The following is a 26,421-nucleotide window of genomic DNA, read 5'->3' as shown; positions in this document are numbered from 1 at the left end:
CTTGCACAGTTGTCATCTTTTGCCAGTTTTCCTTTCTTTAATTGCAGCTGAGTTTCTTTCATCTTGGATTACATATTTTATTTCCTCTTTTTCTCTCCATGTTATAGTTTGTTCTTCTTTTGAGGATTATGAAAACAGTTTGGTTCTGCCCATGCTGTGGTGTCACTGCCTCTTGGATAACCTTTCAGAGTGCCATTTTCACGTGATTAGCTGGTGTAATTGCTGACGTTAGGTTTAGTTAAGCCGGATTATTTAAAAGTTATCTTGGCTAAACTGATCTCAGTGCCTTAGTCACGTGGTACAAATAGGTGCTATTTAGCTGTTGATAAAAAAAAAAAGAAATTGAACGATTTAGAGTGAGTGAATCTTAACAACTAGTATGTCTCTGCGAAAATTAATTTTCCTTAACACTGAAAAAGACTAGCAGGGAGGAGCTTACGTACACGGAGGCAGATCTTCCCAGTTCTTTGGAAGGAAGCGGAAATAAGCGTCATAAACCTTATGCTAGTGGCTAGTTTTTTAGGCTTCTAGGACGGGTGTAAGCGACACCACACGTACCTTGCTGGTTGCCTCTAGAGGAAGCAGGGAGTGGATAATTACACGACAGAGTTTTGCTGTTTTTTTTAATACAGTGACACTATCGAAACGGAATATCTAAAGTGGTGAGTTTTCAGTACGCGTTTTGTCAGCTCAAAAGTTGTGTACTGTTTTATTTCATGACGCTGTTTTAGTGAAGTTCAGTAACGTTAGCTGGGCTAGCAGTAGCAATAACAGCTTGCGCTATGTTAAAAAAAAAAAAGAAAAAAAAAAAGATGTTTTCTTCCTTTCCACATATGCTAGCGTTAAACTAGCGACTAGGCCTCGGGTGCTAAGAAACACCCCACACTTATTTCAGACCAGCCACGAGCTTTAAGTGATGTCGATGTCAGATGGTCCGGTGCGGAAGAATTGAGGTTCGGGTTTGATAACCATACTGCATCGCAGTTATTGTTGTCCGACCGTTAGCCGGTATGCTAGCTGTAGCGTTCTAGAACAGTGGGCGCAGTCTGTTGGCTGGAACGGAATCGATTCACTCGAGCGCGACTAAAAGGAAAAAAAAAAAAAAGAGGTATAAAACCATACTCTGTTGCTCTCCATGCCCTTTTTGAAATGAAAAAAAATTCCACATAATTTTCACAATAATATGGGCGTGTGAGAAGGTTGTCATGTTTAAGGTTAGCTACAGTCTGCCTTTGGACTTCAAGCTTCCCTTTTTAATACTAAGCCTAATGCCACCTCTGACAGCGACGATGCCTTTTGTTCTTTTGTTTTCGGTAACGCTGACTAGCGATGAGTTGTTTGGCGTTTTGTTACTGTAAAAGACACAAACGAAAGCGAATGTAGTAACGTTTTGGACTTGATGAGCCGATGACGGCAACTCGTTTTCTCTAGAATATGTCATGTGTCGTTTGTTATTGCCCAATAGTTAGGTTCTCAAAAATAAAAGGGAAATGCAGATTTTCAAAAGAGGAAAAATGATTTCTCATCCGTTTGGTGTTCCTCTGTGGTCATCTGGTGGACTGTCAGGTTTAAAGGCCTTATTAGACGCACGGTTGTATTAGCGAAAGCCCATCAGGGCTGTACGGTAGCATATTAGCAGCAAACTAATTAGATAGCTTAACTTTATCTGTTTAACTAAATAGCCGTAGGTTTAGCCAGCGTATCACTGTCATCTCTACTTAAGTAACCACCGTCTTATCTTTGATCGGGCCAGGTGGTTTGCTGTCTGGAAGGTCTGTTGAAATTGACACTCGATAGAGTGAACTTTGTTCCCTTATCCTCTAAAAATTTCTGGTTAGAGCTTTGCCACTGGTCATGAAATTGTGCTGTGTTTTGGAGGCTGTTCAGAAGTCAAATGGGGATAAAGTTGAATTGTATGTCCAGTATGCATTTTTAGTGAAAATTTAAAGACTAAAAATGCAATATAGACTATTTTAATTTTGCTTCGTGGGTTAACATTTGCCTGTTTAGTTATATTTGTTCACGTTGGGGTTTTTTGGTTTGTTTGTTTTTTTGCAGGTACCTTTCTGCCACCTTTATGTGAGGTCTCAAACCTAAGGGAACGGGTCATTGACAGGAGGAGAGACGCAGAGAAAGTATTTGATCACAGAAGCCTGGATACATTTTTTTAGATTTTTTTTTTCTCTTCAGTCACTGAAACGGCTGCAGATAAGCAGTTTTACAGAACGCTCTAAGGACCATGGAGGCCATTGCCAAATACGATTTCAAAGCTACTGCTGATGATGAGCTTAGTTTCAAACGTGGAGATGTCCTCAAGGTCAGTGACAAGTATTTGAGCATTAAATGTTAAGATTTGTCTGTTTTGCTCATAATTATGAAACTCTGTAAGGTGTATTCTTGCCCTAAGGTTTTGTTTTTATCCATTACTGGCACTGTTGAGTAAAAGTGCCAATAAAGGGAAATCTCGGCAGTAGTGGGCTATTATAGAAGGAAACAAAATCTAACACATCAGGTAGTTTGGGATGTAGCTCAATATCCAAAGTTCACCACTGTCATGTGATATGCTTGGTATTTACATTTGATGGCATAACCTTTATGGTTAAATGTTTCTGCTATTTTTAAAATCATGAATTATTCAATTAAATGTATTTCTATAGCACCAAATCACAGCAACAGTTGCTTTAAGGCACTTTATATTGTAGGGTTAGAGCCCTCTAATAGTAGAGAAAACGCCTACAAAGAGACAATTATTGTAAATGGACATCATCAATGTGACTTTTGAGAAGTCACAATAAGAGATAAAAGCTGTAAAGGTTTCTTTTATGGACTAGTAATATAAACCTGTGGTCAAGTCTTCCTCATCACAGTAAATTGCTTTTGTGGGCAAGGTCTGCTTTGCTTTGTGATATAGGTGGAATGAAATTAGGGGCAATAACATGCAACATGCCAAATTTTGTAGTTCATTATTGGGGGTGGGGGTTGTTTTTGTTTGAGGGTTTGTTTTTTTATTTTGTTTTTTTTTTATCATTTAGTTTTACTTTGCAGTCAGCTTTGGCAGACAAGTTGACGGTTCTGTCAGGGGAATGGGTGCCGTTTTCCCTGAAAAAGAGATTTGAGCAGAGTCTTGAAAAGACTTCTTATCACAGCAGGAGGGGAGAGGCCTAGAGGGAGAGAGAAAGTCAGATTAGGAAACACTGAGCTAAATATAAGTTCTATTAAATTTGCATATGAGACGAGGAATTATTGAACTTTTTCACTAATTTCTACTGCCAGCTGTCTTGTCAAGAAATCTCAAGCTTTTCACCAGATGGATGAGTTCCATCCAAGAAATTAATAGGAAATGGGGTTTTTTTTCTTTCAGTTTACATAATTAAACATTAAATGCATGCATTAGTGACTGGGAAAGTCACGTACTTCTGTAAAAGACACTTAGAAAAATCGAACACATATGGCAACATTTTATTTTGGGGTTTTTGTTTTCTCTTCTTCCTTTTTCTGTTGTAATTTTCGAACCTTAGATTTTACTTTTCCATTCCTCATAATGCATAAAATATGTTATTTATGTCTTTGAAGAATATAAAATGTCTGACTTTCGTGCCCACCGGGTATGCAGGTTTGAAATTTAAAGAAAACTATTCATGTTCTCATTCATTGTTCCACACTAGTTGATGACCATGGGGTACTATACTGTAAGTGCACAGCTATAAAGGCTACAGAAATAAACGTAATACAGTTTGTCTCAACAGAAAAGGACTGTAAAACGGGGAAAGAAAGTCAGGATGAATGTTGCCCCGAGCAGTGTCCATATTTCATCTGAATCATTTCTTGGCTGCTTTGCCCATAGGACCAATTGTTAATTTTTGTGGAATTGAATGAAAGAATTGGCATGATTTTTGTAGATACCCCCCCTCAGTTTCTTTCATCCTCTTTTATCCAGTTTTTTTCCTCTTTTGTGACTCACCTCAGTAGTTGTGCATTAGTCTAAGCTTTAAATGTTTCCCCCTCAGGAAACTTGCGATAAAGGGGAACATACTCCTGTCATTCACTGAGTTACCCTCGCACACACACGGAGGCATGCTCCACTTTGATGTCTTACTTGCTTTGTTGAGCTTTAGTGAGCCCAGAATCTCAAAATGAGATTGACTACTGAAATGAGATTAATTGGCATTACCTCTGGGAATTTAAGTAATGATTGTATATAATCTTAAGTTATGTGACCTGTGGAGGAGCATGTCACTGAGCACATTTCTTTATTTCAGTGTGGACTGTGCTGAGTAAACTCTTTTGAAAGCGCTTTTTAAATGTTACATGGTTGTTTTGGAATGCTGTCCTCATCAAGATCGTTCCCATTAATTTGCCTAGTTTTCATTTGGAAAATATCTGATGCTTGTGTAACTTGGGCTGCAGTTGCTGCAAGCTCTTTTGTCAAACAAATTTAGCCAAATATACTAGCAGAATTTAGCTTAAGTGTCATGGTGAGCTGACATACTTACTACAGAAATTTGACAGAGCCACAACAGAACTGAGAAAAGAGCCTCAGAGAATCTGCACTGATTGCACTGCTGGAGCTCAACAAGACCTCCCTCTCTTACTGTGTCACAGTGTGAGAGGTGGGTGATCCGGTGCTTCATGTAGTGTTTGAACTTTTTTTTTTTTTTTTCAACTGAGAACTGCCTTCTTGTTTACTTGACCTCACCACAGTCATCTCTGTAGCAGGGTTCTGGCTTCTTATGATGGGGGGATTTTTCAGGGTTGGGTTGTCTCATCGCTTTTGTCCTCACCATCTCTGCTGTAGTGTGAAAATAACTTCATCGTGCACTGTACCGCTTATTGAGATTTTTCAGAGTGATTGATGAGCCTCTCAAGTGTCCAGGACCTGATGAGAGATTTACCACCTTCACGCAGTCCATGTTGCTGCCTTGGCCTGGCCCTTGAAAGTTGGAATTTGAATGCCGCAGTCCTGGATGTTATCCAGTGGCAGGATGTTACCAACTGAGCATTTTAAAGGCTTTGTCTACTCATCCATCTTTATGCTGGTCCCTTGGATTTAGAGAGTGTCTGCAGCCTGAACTAGCCTCTGTCACAAAAAGGTGATTAGGTCGTCATACTGGTCTCTAGCTGTAATACTTTTGGCTTTTCACCCCATCCTCTTCTGTGTGTACCATGTGGGTGTTTTTAGGCAACAGAATTCCAATAGTCAGCTGAACGTTTTCCAAGGCCTCTCCTGATAAGGAAGAGGCCTTGTCTTGCCACTGATTAACTCATTGAATTGTAGAGGCCGTCATCTTTGGCTTCTAGGTGTGGAGGCCACACCCCAGTCCATGTTTGGCTGAGTGTCAATTCAGGATATTTGTGTAGCACTCAGCAGGGTCACACTGGACACATTTTTGTGCTTTCACAGGCTCGATGTGGAGCAGCTGTCACACTGGACTGTGCAAATCCGGTTCATCAGCTCCAGCCTTAAAGCCTTGCTCCGGGTCAGTCTAACAGAAGTCTAATGGTAGTGGTCTCAGCTTGTGTCCTCAAATCTTTTTTTGTTGTCTACAATCTCTTTTAGTCCAAGAATCCAGTATTAGATTTAATTTTTCCACTCAAGAGCCTGCTGGACATTAACGATGTAACTATGTGGCTGCCGTTGATAACTGTCAGTTAAGCCTGTACTCGTGATTGAGCTAGTAATTAGTCTTAATTTTTTTTCTGTTTGTTTTATGCAAGTGGCACAATGTTAAACCTGTAAGAGCAGGATGTTGTGCATATTGTCATTGTCTTTTAAGTGTAGGATAGTCCCAAGTCCTTGAAGATCAGCCTTTGCAGTCATAACTGACCAACCAGCCTTATGTCAGTCTGTAAACTATCTACTGTTTTGCATTAGCTACAGTCATTTTAGTGAAATGAAGATGCGCAAGTTGGTCTGTCTCTTTCTGACTACCTCACTCTGATCTTTACTCTCAGCCTTGAGTCAAACAGTTTGATTACATAAGTTATTTAAACATTAATACCAAATTCCCGTCTTAATTGGTAACATTACGGTAAAAAAAGAAAGAGAGAGAGGTCTAAACTGTTAAACACATTGATTTGCCTGATGCAACACAGCATACTTCATACATATAAAGAGAGCCTTTCTGAGGTGGACTATATTAGTTGGGGCTCCATTGCTTCCATCACCAGTGCTATCTGGCTGCTGATACTAATACTAAACAGCTTTGCTCTAAGGACAAAGGGTCCCACTCATGAGAGAGCAGCCCTGTGTTAAGGCTTTGCTTGTATGTAGCATCCTTAACTTTACACCATTTTCAGTATCACTCGGAGATGGTGGCCTCACGTTGGCGTTTTTAAACAGCGTCTCATCTAAGGAAACATTCTTAACCACAAATGTCAAAATAATCATCTAGTGGTGTATGAGCTCTGGGTGCAGTACCAGATATACTTGGAATAAAAATCAGTAGTCTTTTACTGAATTGCCTGTTTGACTTAATGTTACTGGTAAATTCTAGTACTAGCTGCTATAACATTAATACACACCTAATATGATGGTGTTGCAGAGATGGTTTGCCTGTATTTTTACATTGTGGCCCTTTGGAAAACGAGTCTCAAAATCAGTTTTTGAATAAAACGACTTTTATCTTTATCAAATCAGCTTCAAAATAGTTCCCAGCTTTTGTCCAGGCAGCATTTAGCCCAGTGTTGGGAATTGTTCCACTGGTTTTAAACGCACCTTTGGTGTGCAGGGCTAGTTTCAGTTGGTACAGTGTTTTGGGGTTTTTGTTTTTTTTTTTTTTTTTGTTTTGTTGTTTTTTTTTGGGGGGGGGGGGGGATCCTATTGGTATTAGAATTGCATTTGGATCATAAGATGCTTTGGCCTGAACACCCACCACATGTGCTGACTTTTTAACTCAATTGGCACAATGGCTAATTTTCAAATCAGTACATCAAATTAAAGTTTTCTAACTAGATGAAAGTTGTGATGAATGATGCCATACTACAGCAAAAAAAAGCTTATTCAGTTTTGTGTGTTGATGCAAATTTATTAGGAATGATTATTTTTCACTAGTGTGGTTTACTGTGGTCAGTCATACTACTTTGTTTTTTAATGCATAAACTGGCTGGCCCCTTGTTAGGCTATTTCTGTTTGCATTCTTGATACTGTTACAGCAACTGTTACAGCAACCCATTTAAGAATATCAATCACATTAAAAGGAGTCTTATCTTGTCCACTGTCACAAAGATATTTAGAAGTCATATTCTATTACTGTCAGCCAACTAGCGAGCACTGTGTTCAGCCCATCTGGTTCCCTATTCTGCTTCCGAGTAATTTGCAGCATGGAGTCATACACCAACATTGAGTTGTCTCATTTTTCTAGGTTAGTAAGTTGGGAAATAGAGTGACATAAGACATGGTCTACCCTTCCAGTGTTTCTTCACAGAACATTTGTTTTGCAGTTTCTTTGTTTTTTGTTGTATTTGTTATAAACAGAGTTTTCTTTTAAAGAAGCAACCTAAAATTAAATGCATTTTATAAACTACTGTCTGTTAAAATTAAGGCTGTGACTCTTTATTCTTCTTATTTGCTCCTTATCAACAAATGGCAGACGAAGCTGTGACAACAACCTTCCTGTTTTAGCCTTGCAATTCATCGTTACAACTTCTCTTAATCTGACCGTACAGAGAGGTTAGTCGTTTAGACTTAAACCCATGCTTAGGTGTTTTCAGAGATTCATAATTCTCTGGCATGATTTTATGTGTAAAATGGCTCACAGTACAAGTGTGCTGTGTGTGGGCCCATGACAAATTTGCATAGTGCAGACTAGCTTGGTCTCACAGTGTGATTTCCCATCATGCATAGACAAAAAAGGGGAAGATACCATATCTGACAGCTTACTGTATTTCCAGCATTTTTGTGTCATTTTTAACTGTGGTTCTTGTCTCAGTTACAGATGTTGGTGTTCTTTACTTTTTCAACACACACACACACACACACACACACACACACACACACACACACACACACACACACACACACACACACACACGATTCTTTTTAGTCAGTTTTCTGTGTCAGAAATTACATCTAGAGGCAAAGCAGCATGCATGAGGAGGCTACAGTCAGATCTGGTCATTGCCCCCAGCACTGCACACTTGTTCTCATTTCTTCTGTAAATAAATAAATAAAGCTTGCCCATCCTCCTAGTTTGCAGAATTGTCTCCCATTAAAATATCCTTGAACTGCAACTGTAAAATATGCTCTGACAACACTTTAAATAACTAAATAAGTTTTAAATCTGTAGGCAAGAGTTTAAGTTATGCTACTCTGTCAGTATCACATTTCGGGCATTAATGAAATTGTATGTCTTGTATCTGCCAACAAAGGAGAGGACTAATATTATGCTGAGAAATCAAATACAGAGTGTGCATTCAAAGACTTGTTGACACGTAGGGTTGATGATATATGCTGCAGTTTGAACTTCCTTTTGAAAGAAAGAAACTTTGTGAATAGAATGAGTTAGTTTTGGCATTTGTCAGTGAACACTCCTCACCACATTTTCATATATTTCCCTTATCAGGTCAGTTTCTGCTAGCTACATGAAGGTCTTCTCTAAATATGTTTAAGCTGTTGTTTACTCATAAGTTCTAAATTTTGGGTGTATTTAGATCACAACATTTGGTTTTGACGTAATCTGAATATTAAGGTGGTTTTCTATTCAAAGAACTGTATTATCACCACCCACCCACTTTGTCCTGGTGCCCCAAACCTATTTTAAATCATACTTTGCTCAGTCTGTGGTAAAGTTGTCTAGTCTGGCCTATTAGCATGTCCATGCATCTATATGATTTGTTAATACTAAAGCTTAGCTGTTTTCACATCCTGTTTGATGTGTCTTCCAACCCCCAGCAACTTCCTGTGTTTCCACAGCAAACTCCAGCAGCACAGTGTGCATGTATTACACTGTAACACTGAGTTTACAAAGAAAAGTACAGGCGTTGCCCTTTCTGACATAGATAAACCTAGGTGCTCACCATACTCACTGTAGAATTGTCAAATTATTTGCCTGTGCTCTTTTTTTTTTTTTTTTTTTTTTTTTTTTTTTCAAAAACTGCTCTATTAATACCCCTCTGTAACAACCTGTTCTTCTTTTAGGAGTTGCATAATAAAGGAAGATGGAGCGTTTAGCCAGTTACTTGACTGCTTTCTCACAGTCTCTGCTGCTTAATGACACCCTCGTCGCAAGTTAGGGAATTGATTTCCTTTTGTCCTCTTGACCACTAAATGGAGAAAAAATATATATATCAGTGCTATCTTTTAATGCTTGAATATTTTGAAATGATAAGTCTAACTTAAAAAACTGATGAGCTGTTGTAAGATTTCTCAGGATCCAAATACTGCTATTTTTATTTTCCTTTCCATCATTGGGTTTAGGTTGGCCGCGCTTTACTGTGTATTTCTTGGCCATCTTTGTAAACCAGTGCTGAATTTGACTATGACTAGCTTAAGGGTCAATAAATTCATGCTGTTTTAATAGAAATTTGACTTTTACACTGCCAGAGACTTGTAGGATCTCTGTGTCGTCTCGGAGACTGCATGTATTGAGATCAGATTTGTGCAGGAGCAGGCTATTTTCTGATTAAGTGTTGAATTTCTGTAGAGAATGATTGGATAAATGTATTTATTTGCTTCTCTGCCTTTCTGTTCTTTGTTCAATTTCAAATGGTTCTCAATAATGTTATGTCGATTAAGTCAATTTATCATTAATGTTTCTTTAAAGTACAATTTGTAACTGGTGTCTGCAAAGCAAAAATCCCATTAGTGACATTAAAATATAATCTATGCGATGTAAAGTTATTTTATTCAAGGCATTCTAGAGGCTAAGGCTCAACCAATATTAAATTCTACAAGTCATTGGAAGAGCTAGGTGCATTACTGCATTCATGAATGACATAATGTTACAGTCAAAAAGGGTCAGTGGTCAGCTTGAGGGAGTCAACATTAGTTACCACTTTCCTCTTGTGACAGCACACATTTGTTTGGTGCCAATGGATAGCGATAAGGCTGGGGGGGGGTTAAATGAGCAAATATTGCCTAAGGTTAGTAATGGAGGAAAGTGTGTTTGAACTAGCCTTTTTCCTGTCCTGTTCCTTTGTCATTGTTCAGAGTCAATACACAACAGCAGGTCTGAACAGTTCACATACAGTTGACCCAGCGAGTGCACACTTTGAGCTGATGGCTGCCCAAATGACCATGGTGTACTTAGTCTCTTATGCCTGCAGCTAACACTTGAGTTGAAATCTGCTCTCTTGTATTGGCACTCTCCTTCCCTCTTCTCTGTGGCCTTGCTTGATAGTAACTTGTTAGTGCAATAAATTGTCTGTGCTAAGAGCCATCTGTAGACCATACGCAGCAGTCACACTTTCACAACTGATATTCAGCCACTTGACAAAGTATTTGGGACTGAGTAGACAACATGTAATGTGGCGACACGTGGCATTTGCTTTGTGTGATTGACAGCAGAAAGTAGGTTAGTGCAACTTCATTTTTTTTGGGTGGGGGGTGGATCATAAATGTAATACTATATCATTAAATGTAATTAATTGCACAGTAGTACACGGTTTATATGAAGCTGTCAAAAGTGGCTAATTAAAGTAAGTTGTTATAAAACTATTAAAGGGCAGACCTTTAAAGTAAACTGCACTGAAATTAAAATGGTTGATAGTGCAGGTGATGGACACTCATTCCGTTTTGTAGCTGTGAACTAAAAGTCCCCTTTATAAAGAGATAATAGTGTTGACCATGCTTACTTTAAATAGGTACTTCCTCCTTACACGTCTGCATTTGCTAAAAGAAATGTGCGTATACCCTAAAGATGTGGCCATCATAGACTCGCATTAGCTCGGTCATTCAGTAATCAGCAAAGGCAATCTGTGTGGCTCATTAAATCAGTCTTCCAAAGTAGTAATGAAGCCAGCTCAAATCTCTTGACTGATTACTGATGTCACCCTCTCCACAAATGGAAAAGCCTTCATCAATACCCTTATCAGTCTATCCTAACAATACATAATATAATTGATCTTTTTTTTCTCTCTGTATGCCCTCAACCATTTCAGTGGCACAGCAGGTGCAGGTTAGATGTTGTCGCAGATATTTCTGAACAACCCTTGGATGCAGCCTTCAGTGAATTCACAGGGTACCACATAAAAAAAGAACGTGTGCACTTTGCAGAAGAAAACGTAGCCTCTCTGCACTGAAAAAGAAATGGCCTCATTTTATGTGATTTGCCCTTGAGGACTTTTCCTAAGCTGATCACAAGGAGTGTGAATCTTCAAAGTGCTCTCTCCCTCTCCGTCTCTTTCTTGCTAGCTAGCTATTTTGCTCTCTTGGTCTCTCTTGTCACACTGTTTTGTTTTTTTTTTTCTCTTGTTTTTCCTCTCTCTGCCTGATCCTGCGCCTTTCCTTTTTTTTTTTTTTTTTTTTTTTTTTTTTTTTCTCACTAGTCATTCCCTCTGAGTGTTAAGTTAGAGAGCTGTAATTAGGTCTCGCTATTTCTCATCTTCACATCACTCCCTGATGATGCACCATAAAGACACTGACAGCTGTATTTAAACCAAAAGTTATAATTTATTCTCTTTCTGTCCTCCACCCCTTTTGGGTGTCCTCAGCTTTTGTTCCCACTGTGCATAGCATAGGAGATGGCCCACAAAAATTGATATGACCATGGTGACCTGTATTCACTGGCACAACAAAAAAGTCACCTTGGACTTGGACTGCAACTAGCCTAATCTTGTTGCTTCAAGTGCAACAGTTGTTATTAATAGATACAATTGTCTAAACTGTCATGTCTGTTTACTGCACAACAGATCTGTGGTTTTTACGCTCCATCCATTAGAAGGAAGAGTGCACTGAGAATTAAACCGGGTATAAATAGCATCTTGGTGTGAAAGAGCTTTCCTTCTCTACTTTTATATGTGTATGTATAATAAAATCAGTTTAATCATGACAGGGTCCTTTCTAATGATTTTAAAAAGATTGACTGTTCTGTATGGGTTTTCTCATTATTGACAGTTATATCCTAGATGCATTATTCCAGAAATGATAAAGATTTTTCTTTTTCTTCATTACCTTTTACACAATGCGTCCATCTTTAACTTTGTTTCTGTTTCTTTCCCAAGGAATACTAGATTGGTACAATGAAAACAATGTTTTTGTTTTGTTTTTTTATTTGCTGATTTTCAGTCCATGTAAACTGGTTATTCTCCATGTGCCAGTAAAAGCACTTTGAGAACATATCAGGATTCAGTTTATTTCTGGTTAGATGTGTAATGAGTGTTTGAAAGCACAATTTCTGCCCTGTAATCTTTGCTCCACATTTGGTAGTGACCTAGAGCATTGTTTTAATTAAAATAGTGTTTCAAGCCTTGTTTATTAGAATCTAATGTAATCTGTGTCTTTTTGCATCAGGGGCACACTCATTGCCTTCTTGGCTCTTGCCTGCCCTGCTCTAAATCTGCTACCTCCCTGCTGGGAGCAAAAGAGGTCAAACTCATTCTGAGCTTCTTTTTTTTTTTTTTTTTTTTTTTTTTTTTTTTTTTTTTTTTTTTTTTTCCCCCCCTCCCCTTAACGTCTCTAAATCTGCTGAAGTTTTAATTCTGTCACTCCATCGGTCTCAAAGTACTGTTATCTCTCTTTTGAAAACAGATGTAGGGTATCTGGTCGGTGATGCATTAGTGTGGTGATTCTAAAGACTATCTCAGGATCCTGTGCACAGTCTTTAATTTGGCACACACACTATCAATCTATTATGCATACCCTAATAATGCACTCAAAGGGCTTCTGCTTTTCTTGACCTTTTCAGTTTTGTCTGCACAATTATATCTATAGAGTCTGCCATGTTGGTTTGAAATGAGCTTGGTTTGTTCATGAAATTACTTATTATTATTATTATTATTATTATTATTATTATTATTATTATTATTATTATTATTATTATTTTGTCTTATAAACTTCAGGAAATGATCTTCCTCTTCAAATGGGTTGCTTTTAAAAAATAATAATAACAAAAATATGTAGGCTCTTAGCTTTGGTTCACAGTGTCTTCTTACCCGTGACTTACAGTGAATTTGCTTATTAAAACTGTATACTATTCTTGTAACTGCTAATTTTCTTTGGTCTGATTAGATAACAGAGCAATATTTGAAGTATGCCAAGGTTATCCTGTGCCGTGCAGTCAGAAAACAGATGAGTCTCTATCAGGTCCATTAGAACCAATGGCAGATCCATTAGTCTTTGGCCTGTGAGGGTCAGATGAAGCTTTAGCGTGTCTGTGTTTCTGTCTGGGCCCCTCTCTGACCTGCTGCACATTGAGATTAACCCGCAGTCCAAGGTAATCCCTGCTGCTGATTTATTGCAATCCTGTGTGGACTTTGCAGACATGTGCTTTATTTAGCAACTTGTTTTTTTTCTGCAGCAGCCGTGTGTATCCCAGTGTACCTCACTTTCTCGTATTAACCAGTATTTGGTTATATGACCATTTCCACTCATGCTATCGTAATTGTGGATGTGTCTTCTCCTCTTTCATAAGTACATTTTGTAGTTTAAAGCTTGGGATTTAAGGTAATCTCCATGCAATCGTTACATACACTCCATATCAAATACTCACAATAATGAACAGATGACTCTATTGTTGTACAGGCCCTCTGATAGACAGTCACAGCAGCTTTTGGTTAACAGTTTTCTCTCTCAATGTAACAACATAACAGAAGAATTTAGTACCTAATTTCTGAAGTTTTCATTAGGGATACTTGGATTTATCAGTCAAAATTTGCCTATAAGGCGCCTGTTGGCCTATCAGCAAATAAGATGACGTTCACTGATGGCAATGCCTGATGGGTGTGTGTCCCATCGACTTTACTGTCCTTATGTTGTGGCTCGAGTTTAATATTTTTAATTTGTAGTGTTGAATTTGCCCAGATAGTGTGGCGAAGAGGTGAAAGACTTTTAAACATTCAAGTGTGATTTACTTGTTATATTTTGTTTTCCATTATTATGGTTTCTGTCATTTCCCCTTTTGTACATTGATATTTTTGTTGTTGTTTTTTAATCATTGGCAGCTGCAGGGCAGATTATTTTTAAAACATCAGCCCTTTTTTAGTTATGCATAAGTGAAGAAATCCTGTTATGTGGCATCATTTTCTGTACATTAGTCTAAATACGCGTCCTCTGTAAAGATGACTGGGCTCTGAAGATAAAGGGCATTGAAACACAGCAAGCCTCATTATGACATGGATTTATTCACTGTATTGTACATTTTATTTTATACACACATGCTAAATTAATAGTTGAGGACTGCCATGACATTTATCCATTTATAGTGTGCTCTAAATTTGTGGGTGGAAGTTGTATATTATTTTAGAGTGTGTGATGGAAAGAGCTGGGGGAGGAGGGAGTCTATAGCGGCAGCTGTGGAGGAGATAATCCCCTGCCTGTGTCTCAAATAGAAACTCATACAACTATTGTGGTTCAATCGGATTACAAAGGGGAAAAAAAATCTTCAGAGAAGGGGAGGGAATGTGTATCATCCACAGAAATGCAATGGCACAATACTTGCTCAGCTTGGACAGGAAAAAAGCACAGTCAGACAGAATGCTGTGGTTGTCTCCTCTATGGTTTCAAAAAAAAACTGCCAACCTTGCAAATATTTTATTTCTGCTTTTCCTCGTGGACTGCCATTCTTTCAGTTTTGAAAGCCAACCCAGAAGCATTAAAATGGAAACCACTAATAAATAGTTTTTTGACCATGTTAGTTCCCTCTTTAAACATTCACCATGGTAACTTTGTGGCTGGAGGTCCTATAATTTTAACAAAGTCGAGCACATCTTCAGGTTACGTGAGATGATTTTACTTCCTTGCTTAAAAAGTTTAAAAGCTTCTCAGACTGTTTTTCTATGACTCAGGGACATGCTGCTTGAACATTGGAGATAATTTAAATTGTTTTTAAGACTTGAATGCATTTTTTAACTGTTACCTGTTAACTGTTTTCTCACAGGTATAAGAAAAAACTAAAGCATACAGTATAATGCAGCAACCTCAGTGCTCTGTTATTAACTTTAGTCATAGACTAGACTTTTTTTTTTCTTTTTCTAAGTTTGAGTTCAGGAGGCCTAATGGCATGTTGTGGCGTCTAGCAGACAGTCAGTCTCTACAGTGAGAGAAAAGAGACATGATTCACAAGTGACTAACTTTAATTCCGGTAAATATATTTGTAACCTACTCTACACTTTACTGCATTTGATTGTGAAGGGGCTCCATTGTTTTTAATGTCTGAATCTAATGTGATCTTGTCACCTAGCTGAAAATGAAATGTAAAATGCCATTTTCAGTTGCACATTCAGTCTCCTTTGCTCATATCAATCTACATGCAACAATTAATCGAGTTTTTTTTCCTTCAGGGGGGTCAGAGTGGAGGGTGACTTGAACAGCACGACTGATGCTGCTTTGGGTTGAAGGGTGCTTCAGCAGAGTGCCTGCTTGCAAACAAGTGGGCTTGAGCCTGGGTCATGAAGATGAATCATTGCCTTTCTTACTTGTTGGCAACTCTTCATCCTACACTAGAGTACACGAGCACATTTTGTACTCCTACAGTATTTGTTGCTTTAATGTTTGTTTTTAGTAGATGGGAAGAAGACGACTAAGATTTCTTGCCACCTCTACCTCATACGCAGCACTGCTGAAACCACAGGGTGCACACTGTATGCTGATTTCTTGGATGAGTTCTACTTCATCATACATAGATCAGGCAAATCAGTCACTCGCGCCATCACATGTTGCTCATGATTGTGCGCCCAGGGCGCTTTTTCGGTCTCAAAATGATCCACCCTGTGAGTCAACAATTTATGCGACCATGTACAGTGGATGTACAGTATATGGAGTGAGTGTATTACAAAACTGACTTGGCGTTCCCAATATCTCAAAGATATCGTGGGTAATAATCAGTCTTTGCTTTTGACTTTTTCATTAAATCTTCTCTTACTGACGGTGTTTCAGTTGAGCATGGCCTGGCTGTTAGTGATACAGTTAATGGTTTGATTTCTGCATATTAGTCTGCTAGTGTTGCTCTACAAATTTCTGTCAGTTGATCCAATAGTCTGGGCCATGCAGTAACTTGTGATCAATTATTTAGGAAGCATGAATGTGTGCTCCCCAGATCTGCTCTGTTGATTTGACCCCCACCCTCACTTCTTTTCATTGCTATCATAAAGTTTTGTGATTCAGGAAAAACTTTCCCTACCATAAAATGTACTGGGATATTGTTCTCGGATTTAGTCTTACATCTATGATCTGAATTTTTCTGTAGACCTAGGATGACCTGGAAAAACTTGTATTAGAAGCTATAAAATCTCATACAGCCTAACACCAGATTAAACACCTTTTTGTCTTGTCTTGTTATGCTCCACTTGCAGTAACTATTCAGCTTTGTGTTTGCAGAGAACTGAATGATGCCACACAGTATTAGTCTGGGTAGTCTGTCTTTCTAAAGGCTTGTTCTTAAAAGGCCAGTTTTGTGTGCTTGCATCCATCCCAGAGGCTAAGGCCCTTTGACTTGTAGCTCTGACAGTGCTACATTCACTAGGGAAAACACAGTCACTCTTTCTTGTACTTCATTGTACTACAGTTTTCCCTGTATCCACTGTTGCACATGCGAATATGGACACATCTACCTTCCCACACTTCATTGCATTTTCTTTTTTCCCCTCACTCTCTAAAGCCGCTCCCTCATTGAGTAATGCTGGTCTTGTGCAGGGTTAGCAGCTGGGGAGTTGAGGGACAGCTGGCATTCTGCAGGCAAATAGACCCACATCACTCACTGGGCCAACAAGACAGCTGTCTGGGGATGGGCAAAGGGTAAATTGTGAATTTAAGTGGAGGGGAGGGGGCCAGCAAAGTGGGAAAATGTGACTATAATAGAGGGGCACATTGATGTGTGATGCTGCATTAGGGATGGGGTGCATACTCTAGCTAAAAATATTTTCTCCAAATTATGCAAAGAAAGTCTGATCCAAGATGGTGGGGGGATTTTAGCAGACGTTACTCGCTCAGAACTGAACCGTCCTTCAACTCAGATTTCTGACTGGATGACAGAGTGGAGCTTAATGCCAGTACTGCTTTACTTAAAAGCTTCTTAAAGAATCAAACAAATGACAGCTTGGTTGTGTAACATGTGTGTCACATATTTATTTCATTTCAGGCTTTATACACTGCTGGTGCTGGGCATAAGTCATTCTTGGATAGGATTTGAATCCTTTTTGTGTTGTCATTCACATAAAAGCTATGTGACTGTAAGCTAGAGCTTAGTTTCCTTCAAACCTACATGTCAAGATGCTGCTTGAAAGCATAAACATGGTACCAATGTTATGTAATGCATAATTAACTTTAAGGAGGGATGTAGTGTAATTCTTCAACTTATATATTTGAAGCTAAATTATCAGCGAAGGCTTTTCCACAAGGATATGGAGACCCAACTATTGGGGTCTATTTTACAGGGCATCTGATGCTCAGTATTTTATGCTATTCACAGATCTCTATAATTGTCGGTTTCAGTCAAGTGGTGAGTGGTAAAGAAGGTTTGGTAGGGGAGCATCAAAATTCTTAGCTTTAAAATAAGTTTTCCTCTTTGTGTCAGGGAAACAAAGAATCCCTTTTCAAATTTCTCAGCTCTTCATCCCACAGTTGACCATTTAGCGAGGGCAGAATTATGCAACATGCCAGATAAATATCTGCCACTGATATCTCGGAATGCCATCTTATCTGCTGATATGCCGATCTCAGTCAACATGCTATTATTGGCCAGTACTAATATTTGGCTGCAACACTGAGATTTAAAGTTCTTGAGCATTCCTTATTTACATCTCCCTTCTCTGAGAGTAATTTTTGTTCCTGCCTGCTGTTGTTTAGAATGGCACAGATGTGAGTGCAATGATCTCAGAGTAACACGTTGTGCTGCTGAGAATGGAGTACAAACACAGTTAGGCAACGTAACACAGGGGATTGTTCAGTAGCATTCTATAGCGTGCTCCTCACACACACATCATGGAGACAGATTCTGCCCACAGAAATCAGGGTTACAAACCGAAAAAACTTGTGTTAAAAGCCACACTATCGTTGCGCAATTGTCAACATGCTGTCACAGGTATTTTCTGAAGTAGCTTCTGAAAATTAGGATGTTCTCTGTCTTTGCAGTTAGATTTGTCATCAGTTATGTTCCTAATATTTGTGAAACACCTACAACACCCCCCCCCATCTCGGCAGGAAACGGTGTCTCATCTGAGCACATTTAAAGCATGTCAGGGCGAGCATGATGCAGTCATTATCTACCATTATACTCCCATCGCACTGAATCGGAGACAAGAAATATATGAAACTTCTGGAAGGCTCTGTAATTGACTAATAATAATAATAATAATAATGGATCAAGTGACGTGACATTCATTTAGATTAAGATTTGGGGTTAACATTGGGAAATGCCCAAATACTATTTTTTGGTTGTTGTTGTTTTGTTTTTTTTCCCCCTCTTCTCTTGCATAACCTCCCTCACACGCATTCATTTAGAGGCACATTAAATTGTGACACACATGGTTGAACCACAAGCCCAGCACACCTGCACTGTGGTTCTGTCTTGTCAGACTTGAATGGCCTCACAGCTGTCTTGTGTCTCTCTGATATTACTGGCTTGTTAGTTTCTATAGCTTTAAAGTTTAGGACACATTCATTATTCTTTTGCCAGCTTAAATCTATGGTTGAAGCTACATTTGTTTTAAGCTGCAGGCTGCTTTTGCCTCAGTGTTTTTTGTACTTTGCTAATATTTACCAAAAGCTTCTCTAGTATGCAGTACAATCACCACCTTGACATAACAGGAAATTAAACCAGTTGCCGTAAGGCTCAATTTATGTTTGCTTTTCATTTGTTGACATTTTAACTTGAATGACCTCTCTGTTTTGTTTTGGGGTTTCTTTTCTTTTCCAACACCAGGTATTAAATGAAGAGTGTGATCAAAACTGGTACAAGGCAGAGCAGGATGGAAGAGAAGGCTTCATCCCCAAGAATTACATACAGATGAAACCCCATCCGTAAGTATTGTCACTTATGCATCTGTACTCTTTCATAGCAAATCATTAAATTGGACATATTAACTGATTTTTGAAGCGTGAACAGGGGAGCTTTTGTTCAGTGATATGCAACCTGAGCAGACTTGACCGAGTGTGAGGGTAAGAGAGAGCCCTTGAGATCACTCCTGGCTTGATCCTCAAGAGGACAATTACCTCTGGACCTGTGCTTAGTGCCAAATTGGCTCTCTCTTTATTAACGTGCTCAAGGCCTCTTACAGTTAATTGAATATTGACCTATTGCAGCATTGCTATCAGATGTGGCTTTCAAAGGAGATCTTATTGATCAGCCTTTTCTTTAGTGTGTGTTTGCCTATCATTTGTACAGATTTAACAACAATACTAAAGTGTTTGCAGAATTTTATTATTGTTATGGGGAATCGATTTTCAGCTGGGCTTCATGCATCTGTAGTACTTCAGTCCGTCAACAATAATTATAATTGTATGATGGTTCTCAACAGTGTGGCCAAAAACTTTTTTTTTTTTCCTGTTTAAAAACATGTTTCCTTATCTGCTTCATAATGAGCATGCTGTGAGCAGATATTATGCAGGCCCTCTCAGACACAGTTAATCTGCTGCCATCTGAACCTAAAAACTGCTGAATTTGTTCCCCAGTTGCTTTCCTTAAATGTCAACATGACAAGCTTACTAAGTTGTACATACTTCTCACTTTCAACTCGGCACAAGTCAGATGTTCACTGAGAAAGACAGCCAGGTTGTATATTTACTGTAATGTTTACAGATTGAACTATTCAATACTGTAGTGAAGTAGAAATGGTAGTGACAGCAGTGATATCGAGTTTTCTTTGTTTTGAAAATAAAGAGCCAAAGCACCAGGCACTCTCACTCCCCAACAGAAATACACACACACAGCTGTGCTGTACAGCAGTTCGCAGAAGAGCATTTCTGTTTCTCTTACCAGTAGTAATGATGTTTTGTGGGTTATCCATGCGGTTATGTAATAAGAACACAAATGGTTTCAATAATTCCCTCTCACAGAGGTGGACGTGTTTCTGATGCCAGTGCTTCTGTTTTCTTGGCTCCAGTAATTGCTCTGCTATTACTTTTATCAAATAGGGAAAGGGACTCTGCACAGGCTTACTGTCCTGCCAAGCCTGATACAAAGCAGATTAAGAGTTGGCCATTACATTATTGATCTTCACCGATGTGTAAAGGAGCCAAGATTTCGTCTTTGGGCTGACGATACTTTTTAATTATTTACACAAGCAAAAAGCCTTCACTTGCTTTGTCTCCCATTTTTCTCTTCCTCTCTCTGCCAGTCTTTATAAATCTCACTCACTGTGATATATTAAGCTGCTTTCACTCACAACAGAAGCACTGCAGCGCTGAACGTTTCTCAGCCTGTCCCACTCAGTCAACCTGGACCCTAAACAGACTTAACCCTGCAAGCTTGTTAGTACAGAATCTGTGTAGGGCTAGATAAGCTAATAGTCTAATAAATTTGCATAGAACACAGTAGCGGGCAGTAAGTGCTGTACCCAGCTTCTCTAACCAAACATTATTTTCACTAGTAAACAGATTTAACGGTTGGTAAATGGTAAACAGATTTGCTATATTTTAGAAATGACTACTGGAAATAATTATCCCAGCATTGTTCTGTGTTCAAGTGTGTAAAAAGAAAAAAAGAGTGCACTTTAAAACCTAATAAACACATCTCAAAACCTCAGATTGAGTCACTCATTTCTAAGCCAATGTGAGAGTTGAGGTCAAGCTGTGTTTTCATTGCTCTTCATGTGTGGTTTTTAGAAAGATTACGAAAGTCTACGAGTCCCTTTTATCATTAACAGAACCTATTTAATTTTAATATGGAGATCACTTTCCTTTCTTGAAGATAGGCCTGACAAGTGCTCGTAACATTCCCCTTACTTCAGTTGTGTATTCGTAAAACACCGCTTTTGGCTTAGTAGATGCAAAAGTCAAGTGAGGTTGCGCAATATTACTGTAAAAGGTTATCAGATAAGGTTTTAAAAGGGACCTACAATACCGATTTATAAATAACTTTCTATAAATAACGGTGTGTGTTAAACCTAAGCTTGCAGAAACATGTTTTTTAGTCATTTCTTAAAAGGAAAGACTTGTGTAGCCAAATTCCACAGACTGGGTTCAAAGTGACTCAGTAGGATGTTGTTTATGGTAAAAACAAAGTAAAAGTTGCTTTTTTTGTTATTTGTTTGTTTTCTATGGATGTAGTCTCAGTCATATTTTGTTCCTTGTATAACTGGGCTTGAAGCCTGCCACCTTTGGGAGAGCTTGGTGTTTTGTATCATCGGTCATGTGACACTGAGTCCTCTCTGCTCTCCAGGTGGTTCTTTGGGAAGATTCCCCGTGCCAAAGCAGAGGAGATGCTAAACAAACAGAGGCACGATGGCGCTTTCCTCATCAGAGAGAGCGAGAGTGCACCGGGGGATTTCTCTCTGTCTGTGAAGTGAGTATCACATAGAAACAACTAGTATCACACTTGGTTATCTATAAATACAGTTTACTATTATCATTATATCAGCACATGGTTTCCTGACATTTGATCAGGTTCCTAAGTTTCCATATTTGGCATGTTTGAGTCATCAACAAAGCCACTTCCCTATTCTGGTGAAGTCTCAGTGATGCCCTCCAGTGGCCAGTGTTTGCCATGTTGGACCGGAGCCTTCAGTGTTCTTAACTTTACAGCCGACACACACACACTTTTCCTCTTGTCTGTCTTTGTTCATTCTGTCCTTCTGGAAAGAACAGTAGGCGACATGTAAAGTTTGATGCCAAGATATGGATCTTAATTACTGTCTGAACTGTTCTGATTCCAGTTAGTTGCTTTGGAACAAATGCCAATCTGTTACCAGCATGTTGATTCATTTGACTAATACTTACAAGGCTGTCAGACATCCCTATTTGATAAGTGGTGGTTTGTATGTGTAATTTGCACTGCCTTCAGGCCATCTAGGTACTTCTGTCAGAAGTTGTCGCTTACTGTCCCCTCTGTGACCTTCTCTAGGTTTGGAAATGATGTCCAGCACTTCAAGGTTCTTCGTGACGGAGCTGGAAAGTATTTCCTATGGGTGGTGAAGTTTAACTCCCTCAATGACTTGGTGGAATACCACCGCTTGAACTCAGTCTCCCGCAATCAGCAGATCTTTCTTCGAGATATAGAGCAGGTCCCCCAGGTAAGACATGACACGCACATAGCGAAATGAGCTGTGGGTTGGAAGTCTCTTCCCCCCCCCCCCCCCCCCCCAAAAAAAAAAAAAGACTGAAACCACAGTGGCACAAGGTGCAGAAAACGCTAAAAAAAAACACGCGGTGCAGTGTCTTTGACAGACTACTGTACGTAGATTTTTCTAGACACAGACATGAGTTTCGCATCTTAGTGTTCGGATTTAAAAGGACCGCACATGAGGGCAGAACCATTAAGACCAATATGTAGTTGTGCACTTTTCATTTTCACTTGCACATCATGCAGTGCACATGTGTGAGTGGAGGTAGTTGCTTTGATTTCTGACTGTGTAAAGGTATATGAGTAAAACTGAAATGTTATGTTGAAGCAGAATGGAAAACTGTCCCTCAAATTTGTATGTGTGTATTCTGAGGACATGTTTTTGCTTAGATCATTTGCATTAATATTTTGGAGATGAGTAATACAGATGCATGATTTTCCTGATCACACTGTGTTATGTTGTTCTTTCACTGGAGAATATGTAGAAACACAGCTGTCAGTGTTGTGGCAGAAGGTTGATTAAAAATGTCCACAGACTACAGGTGACCTGCTGTCCTGGATTCCAAATTGGTTATGAACAAGGTTTAGAAAGGAGCAGCTGATTATTTGAGAATTGCAGTTGCATTTTCAGCTAGAGGAGATGATACTCTTCTGAAGCTATTAAAGAACTCTTGGCTAATGTGTCAGTATAAAAACCATAGATGGCAGCCAGACGTCAGATGAAAATCTAGCAACTATTTCTGTAACACATGATCTCTTCTCTGACAACCCTGCATGTTAACGTGCAGCTGTGTTTGGACGCTCGGATTGAATCTTGATGTCACCTTGAACTAGCAGTAGTGGTTTTGTAGTGGTGTTAGATGCGGTAAAGCTGCAGACTGAGGGACATGTTGCAGGGTTAGTTGCACAGAGGATGAAGAGGAAACATGAGTCAAACTTAAAAAGATGAGAAGAAGTTGCAGGTAAACCAGAGGAAGAGAGAGACTGACAGAGAGTCAAGTGTATCTGTGGGTGTCAGAGGCAGGTAGTGGGAGAGGACATAGTGAGGTAGCAAGTGTGTGTGAGCAAAAGCTGCAGACTGCAGAGGTTTCATAAAGATCACAAAGCAGAAAATGAAATGAAGGAAACTGCCGATTTTTGAAGCTTCACAGAATTGATTTAATTCGTTGTAGTCATGGCTATTGTCTGTTATTGTGGCGTTAGGGTGTAGGGTGCTCAGAACATGAATTTTGTCTCGTTTACAGTTGAGTCAGTGTGGATTCCAGTGTTTTTCTTTAGTTTCATTGCATCCCCGTTGCTGCAGTTTTGCTAACCATCATCTTTCGATCCCGCAGAATCCCACATATGTGCAGGCGCTCTTCGACTTTGACCCCCAGGAGGAAGGCGAGTTGGGTTTCCGACGCGGCGACTTCATTCAAGTCCTGGACAACTCTGACCCCAACTGGTGGAAAGGAGGCTGCCACGGCCAAACGGGCATGTTCCCTCGCAACTACGTCACGCCTGTCAGTCAGAACATGTAAACAGTCAGACCATGTAAACAACAACCACCACCACAACAGCAACCACCACCACCACCACCACCATCATCATCGTTTTCGATCTCATCTGAACCCCACCCTTCCCAAACCCAACCCCCTTCCCACCTCTCTCTCGGCCATCCCACGATAATGGGAGCAAAGAGAACGCAAACAACTGAAAGACAGAGAATAAAAATGACAGGAGCAACGCTGTCGTGGGCGACGCTGTGTGGGTGACAGCTGAGCAAAAAAATCAACTTTTATATGTGCTGAGAATGTTCACAGTGAACGCCTCAGCGAGGACCGAACTGTCTTTGAGGGAAATCTAGATGCAGCATACATTAGCGTCCTGCTTCAACCGTGAAGATAACCAAATGATTCAACCGCTCCCACAGCTGCTTCTGTCTCCTCCTTAACTTCCTAACAGTCTGCCTTTCTTTTGTTCTGCTTTCTTTGCCACTTTTTGTTTTAATCAACTGAATGAAGAGCCTACTGATGAATCCTAACTCTGTTTTAAAGAAAAGAAAATACATAAAAATATATAAAATTTAAAAAAAGAAGAAGAAACTGTTTTAGAAATGTACAAAAAGAAGAGAGGAAAAGATGATTGCATCAACAATACATAAAGTCTCCATGTTTAAGATCATTGGCAGAGAATTGTACATCAGCCTCAGGCTGCATAAATAAATCAATTATAGAGAGAAGTCATTTTTTTAAGAATATATATTATATATTTGTATGTGTTTGTCTGTTTTACCTCTCATCACAAATTGTTTTGGGGTTTTTTCCATTTGTAAATTATGTTCAATCTTCTGTCAGTCTGAATAAGACCTAGTAGCTCTAGAATGTGATGAATTGTCAATTTTGTTTTGTTTTTTTTAACCTTTACATTATCTGAGGGCTCTCAGATAAAACCACATGACATTTAAAGGGTCACAAGTTCCATTTGAAAAATGTTTTTGTCTGTAATGCAGAGAAAGTAAAGTCGATTCTCTGAAGAAGTCCTGTCAGGAAGCTAATGTTGACCAGCATAGCAGAGCCATGAATGCTGCAAGAGCTGTCACACAGAGCCCTGTACATAAAGGTCAGCAACCTTTCCAAAAGCCAATATATTTATTGCAGCCATTTTTCTTTTTTACCAGGGCAGTGAATGTAGCTGACCGAGTCTATAGACACAAACATGAGGGAAGCTAGGTCGGAGAACTGAATTTCACAACCACGCAAGGGATTTTAAGACTTGTAGAGAGAAAAAAAACAGCAAAAATAAAAAGAAATTAGTGTTTATTTGTGAAGAGACTGGTGAATGAGGATATGTGGAGGCAGTTAACACATTCAAACACATTCATTTCATGCATGCATATGCAGACACTCTCCTCCTTGTAATACATGCACGTAGCGTAGAGGCTGAGTTCGGATAATCACGTTGTGTAATAATCACCAGTGTAGATCTGCAGCTGGCACAGATCAGCAGTTCAGAAACCTGAGATTGTCTTTTCTGCTTCAATTTGAGAAATCATCTGTAAATGATGTAAAAGATTTTGTTTTGGTTTTTTGTTTGTTTTCTTCGTTCAAAGTTGTGCTGCAGTAAGCACGGTGTTGTCATTTTAATTTCATGTCTGGTCCTGTGTGCGTGTGTGCGTGCATGTTTACCGTGTTTGTATAACTGGTTTCTGTTTTCTTGTTCTCTGGATAGTGCCTTTCTCTCTGGTGTTTCAGTGTCTCCGACCTGCTATTTTGAGCCCCCAACCCCCTCCTGCCCCACCCTCTCTTTTTGGGGCCTGCCAGTCCTGCAGCGAGACAGTGTACATAATCCAAGATGTCCCATTCAGCAACACCCTTCCTCCACCTTCCTCCCGCATCAACCCACCTTCACCTTCCCCTCACAAACATGGAACTCTTCTTATTTAAGTGTCTCTGCTTGTCTTACCTAATCATGTTGTTTTGGTTTTTGCCCTTTTTTTTTTTTCCCTTTTTCAATTTGCATTTTTTTGTTTTTTGTTTTTGTTTTCAATTAATAAAATGCAATTATTAAAAAATGCAAAATTTTTGTAGTGTGTTCTTCTGTATTTGAAATTCCACAGGAACACAAGTTGTTGTTGTTGTTGTTGTTGCCTCAGAAATTCACTCAAGTATAGAAGTCTGGACAAGAGCAATGACCACTTGTACAAAGCAGACTTAATATGTGTTTGCTTTTTTCTGGCATACACAGTGGCTGCACTCAAATTAAATATGGCCTATAAAACTGAGGTTACCCTTTGTGAGTAGCCCCTGTGAGCCAAAAGCACAAAAGACAATCCCCACACAACTGTTCAAACCTGATTACGAGGGGCAGCAAATCATAAGACACAGCTTGTTTCAGATTGGATTAAAGTGATGCTCTAATCCCAGCAAAAAGTATAAATAAATAAACAAGGACAATTTTGAAGAGTAAACGATGAAATGCTGCTCTAATAGTCCAAGAATGAAAATGAGTTGGCAACAAAACTTGTCGGTGCTAGCAAAAGCCCACAGTCATCCTGCTGCTTCACATCTTG

At 39.2% G+C, this 26,421-nt stretch overlaps 1 protein-coding gene across 2 annotated transcripts; it reads left to right on the top strand.

Annotated features, from left to right (window-relative positions):
• The first annotated feature begins 498 nt into the window (after window positions 1–498).
• grb2b (growth factor receptor-bound protein 2b) lies at window positions 499–25,144 on the top strand. 2 transcript variants are annotated; one of them, XM_040045822.1, is made up of 6 exons: window positions 499–662; window positions 2,191–2,317; window positions 19,014–19,111; window positions 21,471–21,593; window positions 22,152–22,320; window positions 23,705–25,144. In XM_040045822.1, exons 2-6 carry the CDS (start codon window positions 2,240–2,242, stop codon window positions 23,888–23,890), a joined length of 654 nt encoding a protein of 217 aa, XP_039901756.1. In that variant the 5' UTR covers window positions 499–662; window positions 2,191–2,239; the 3' UTR covers window positions 23,891–25,144. The 2 variants fall into 2 exon arrangements, with proteins under 2 accessions (XP_039901756.1, XP_039901755.1); XM_040045821.1 differs by having other exon boundaries at window positions 2,059–2,317.
• Window positions 25,145–26,421: the final 1,277 nt, after the last annotated feature.

Source organism: Simochromis diagramma, unplaced genomic scaffold (genome assembly GCF_900408965.1).
Source record: "Simochromis diagramma unplaced genomic scaffold, fSimDia1.1 OVJJ01000150.1, whole genome shotgun sequence".
Classification (NCBI taxonomy): domain Eukaryota; kingdom Metazoa; phylum Chordata; class Actinopteri; order Cichliformes; family Cichlidae; genus Simochromis; species Simochromis diagramma.
Note: the sequence above shows the minus strand (reverse complement) of the source record. Positions and strands in the feature narration are given on the sequence as shown.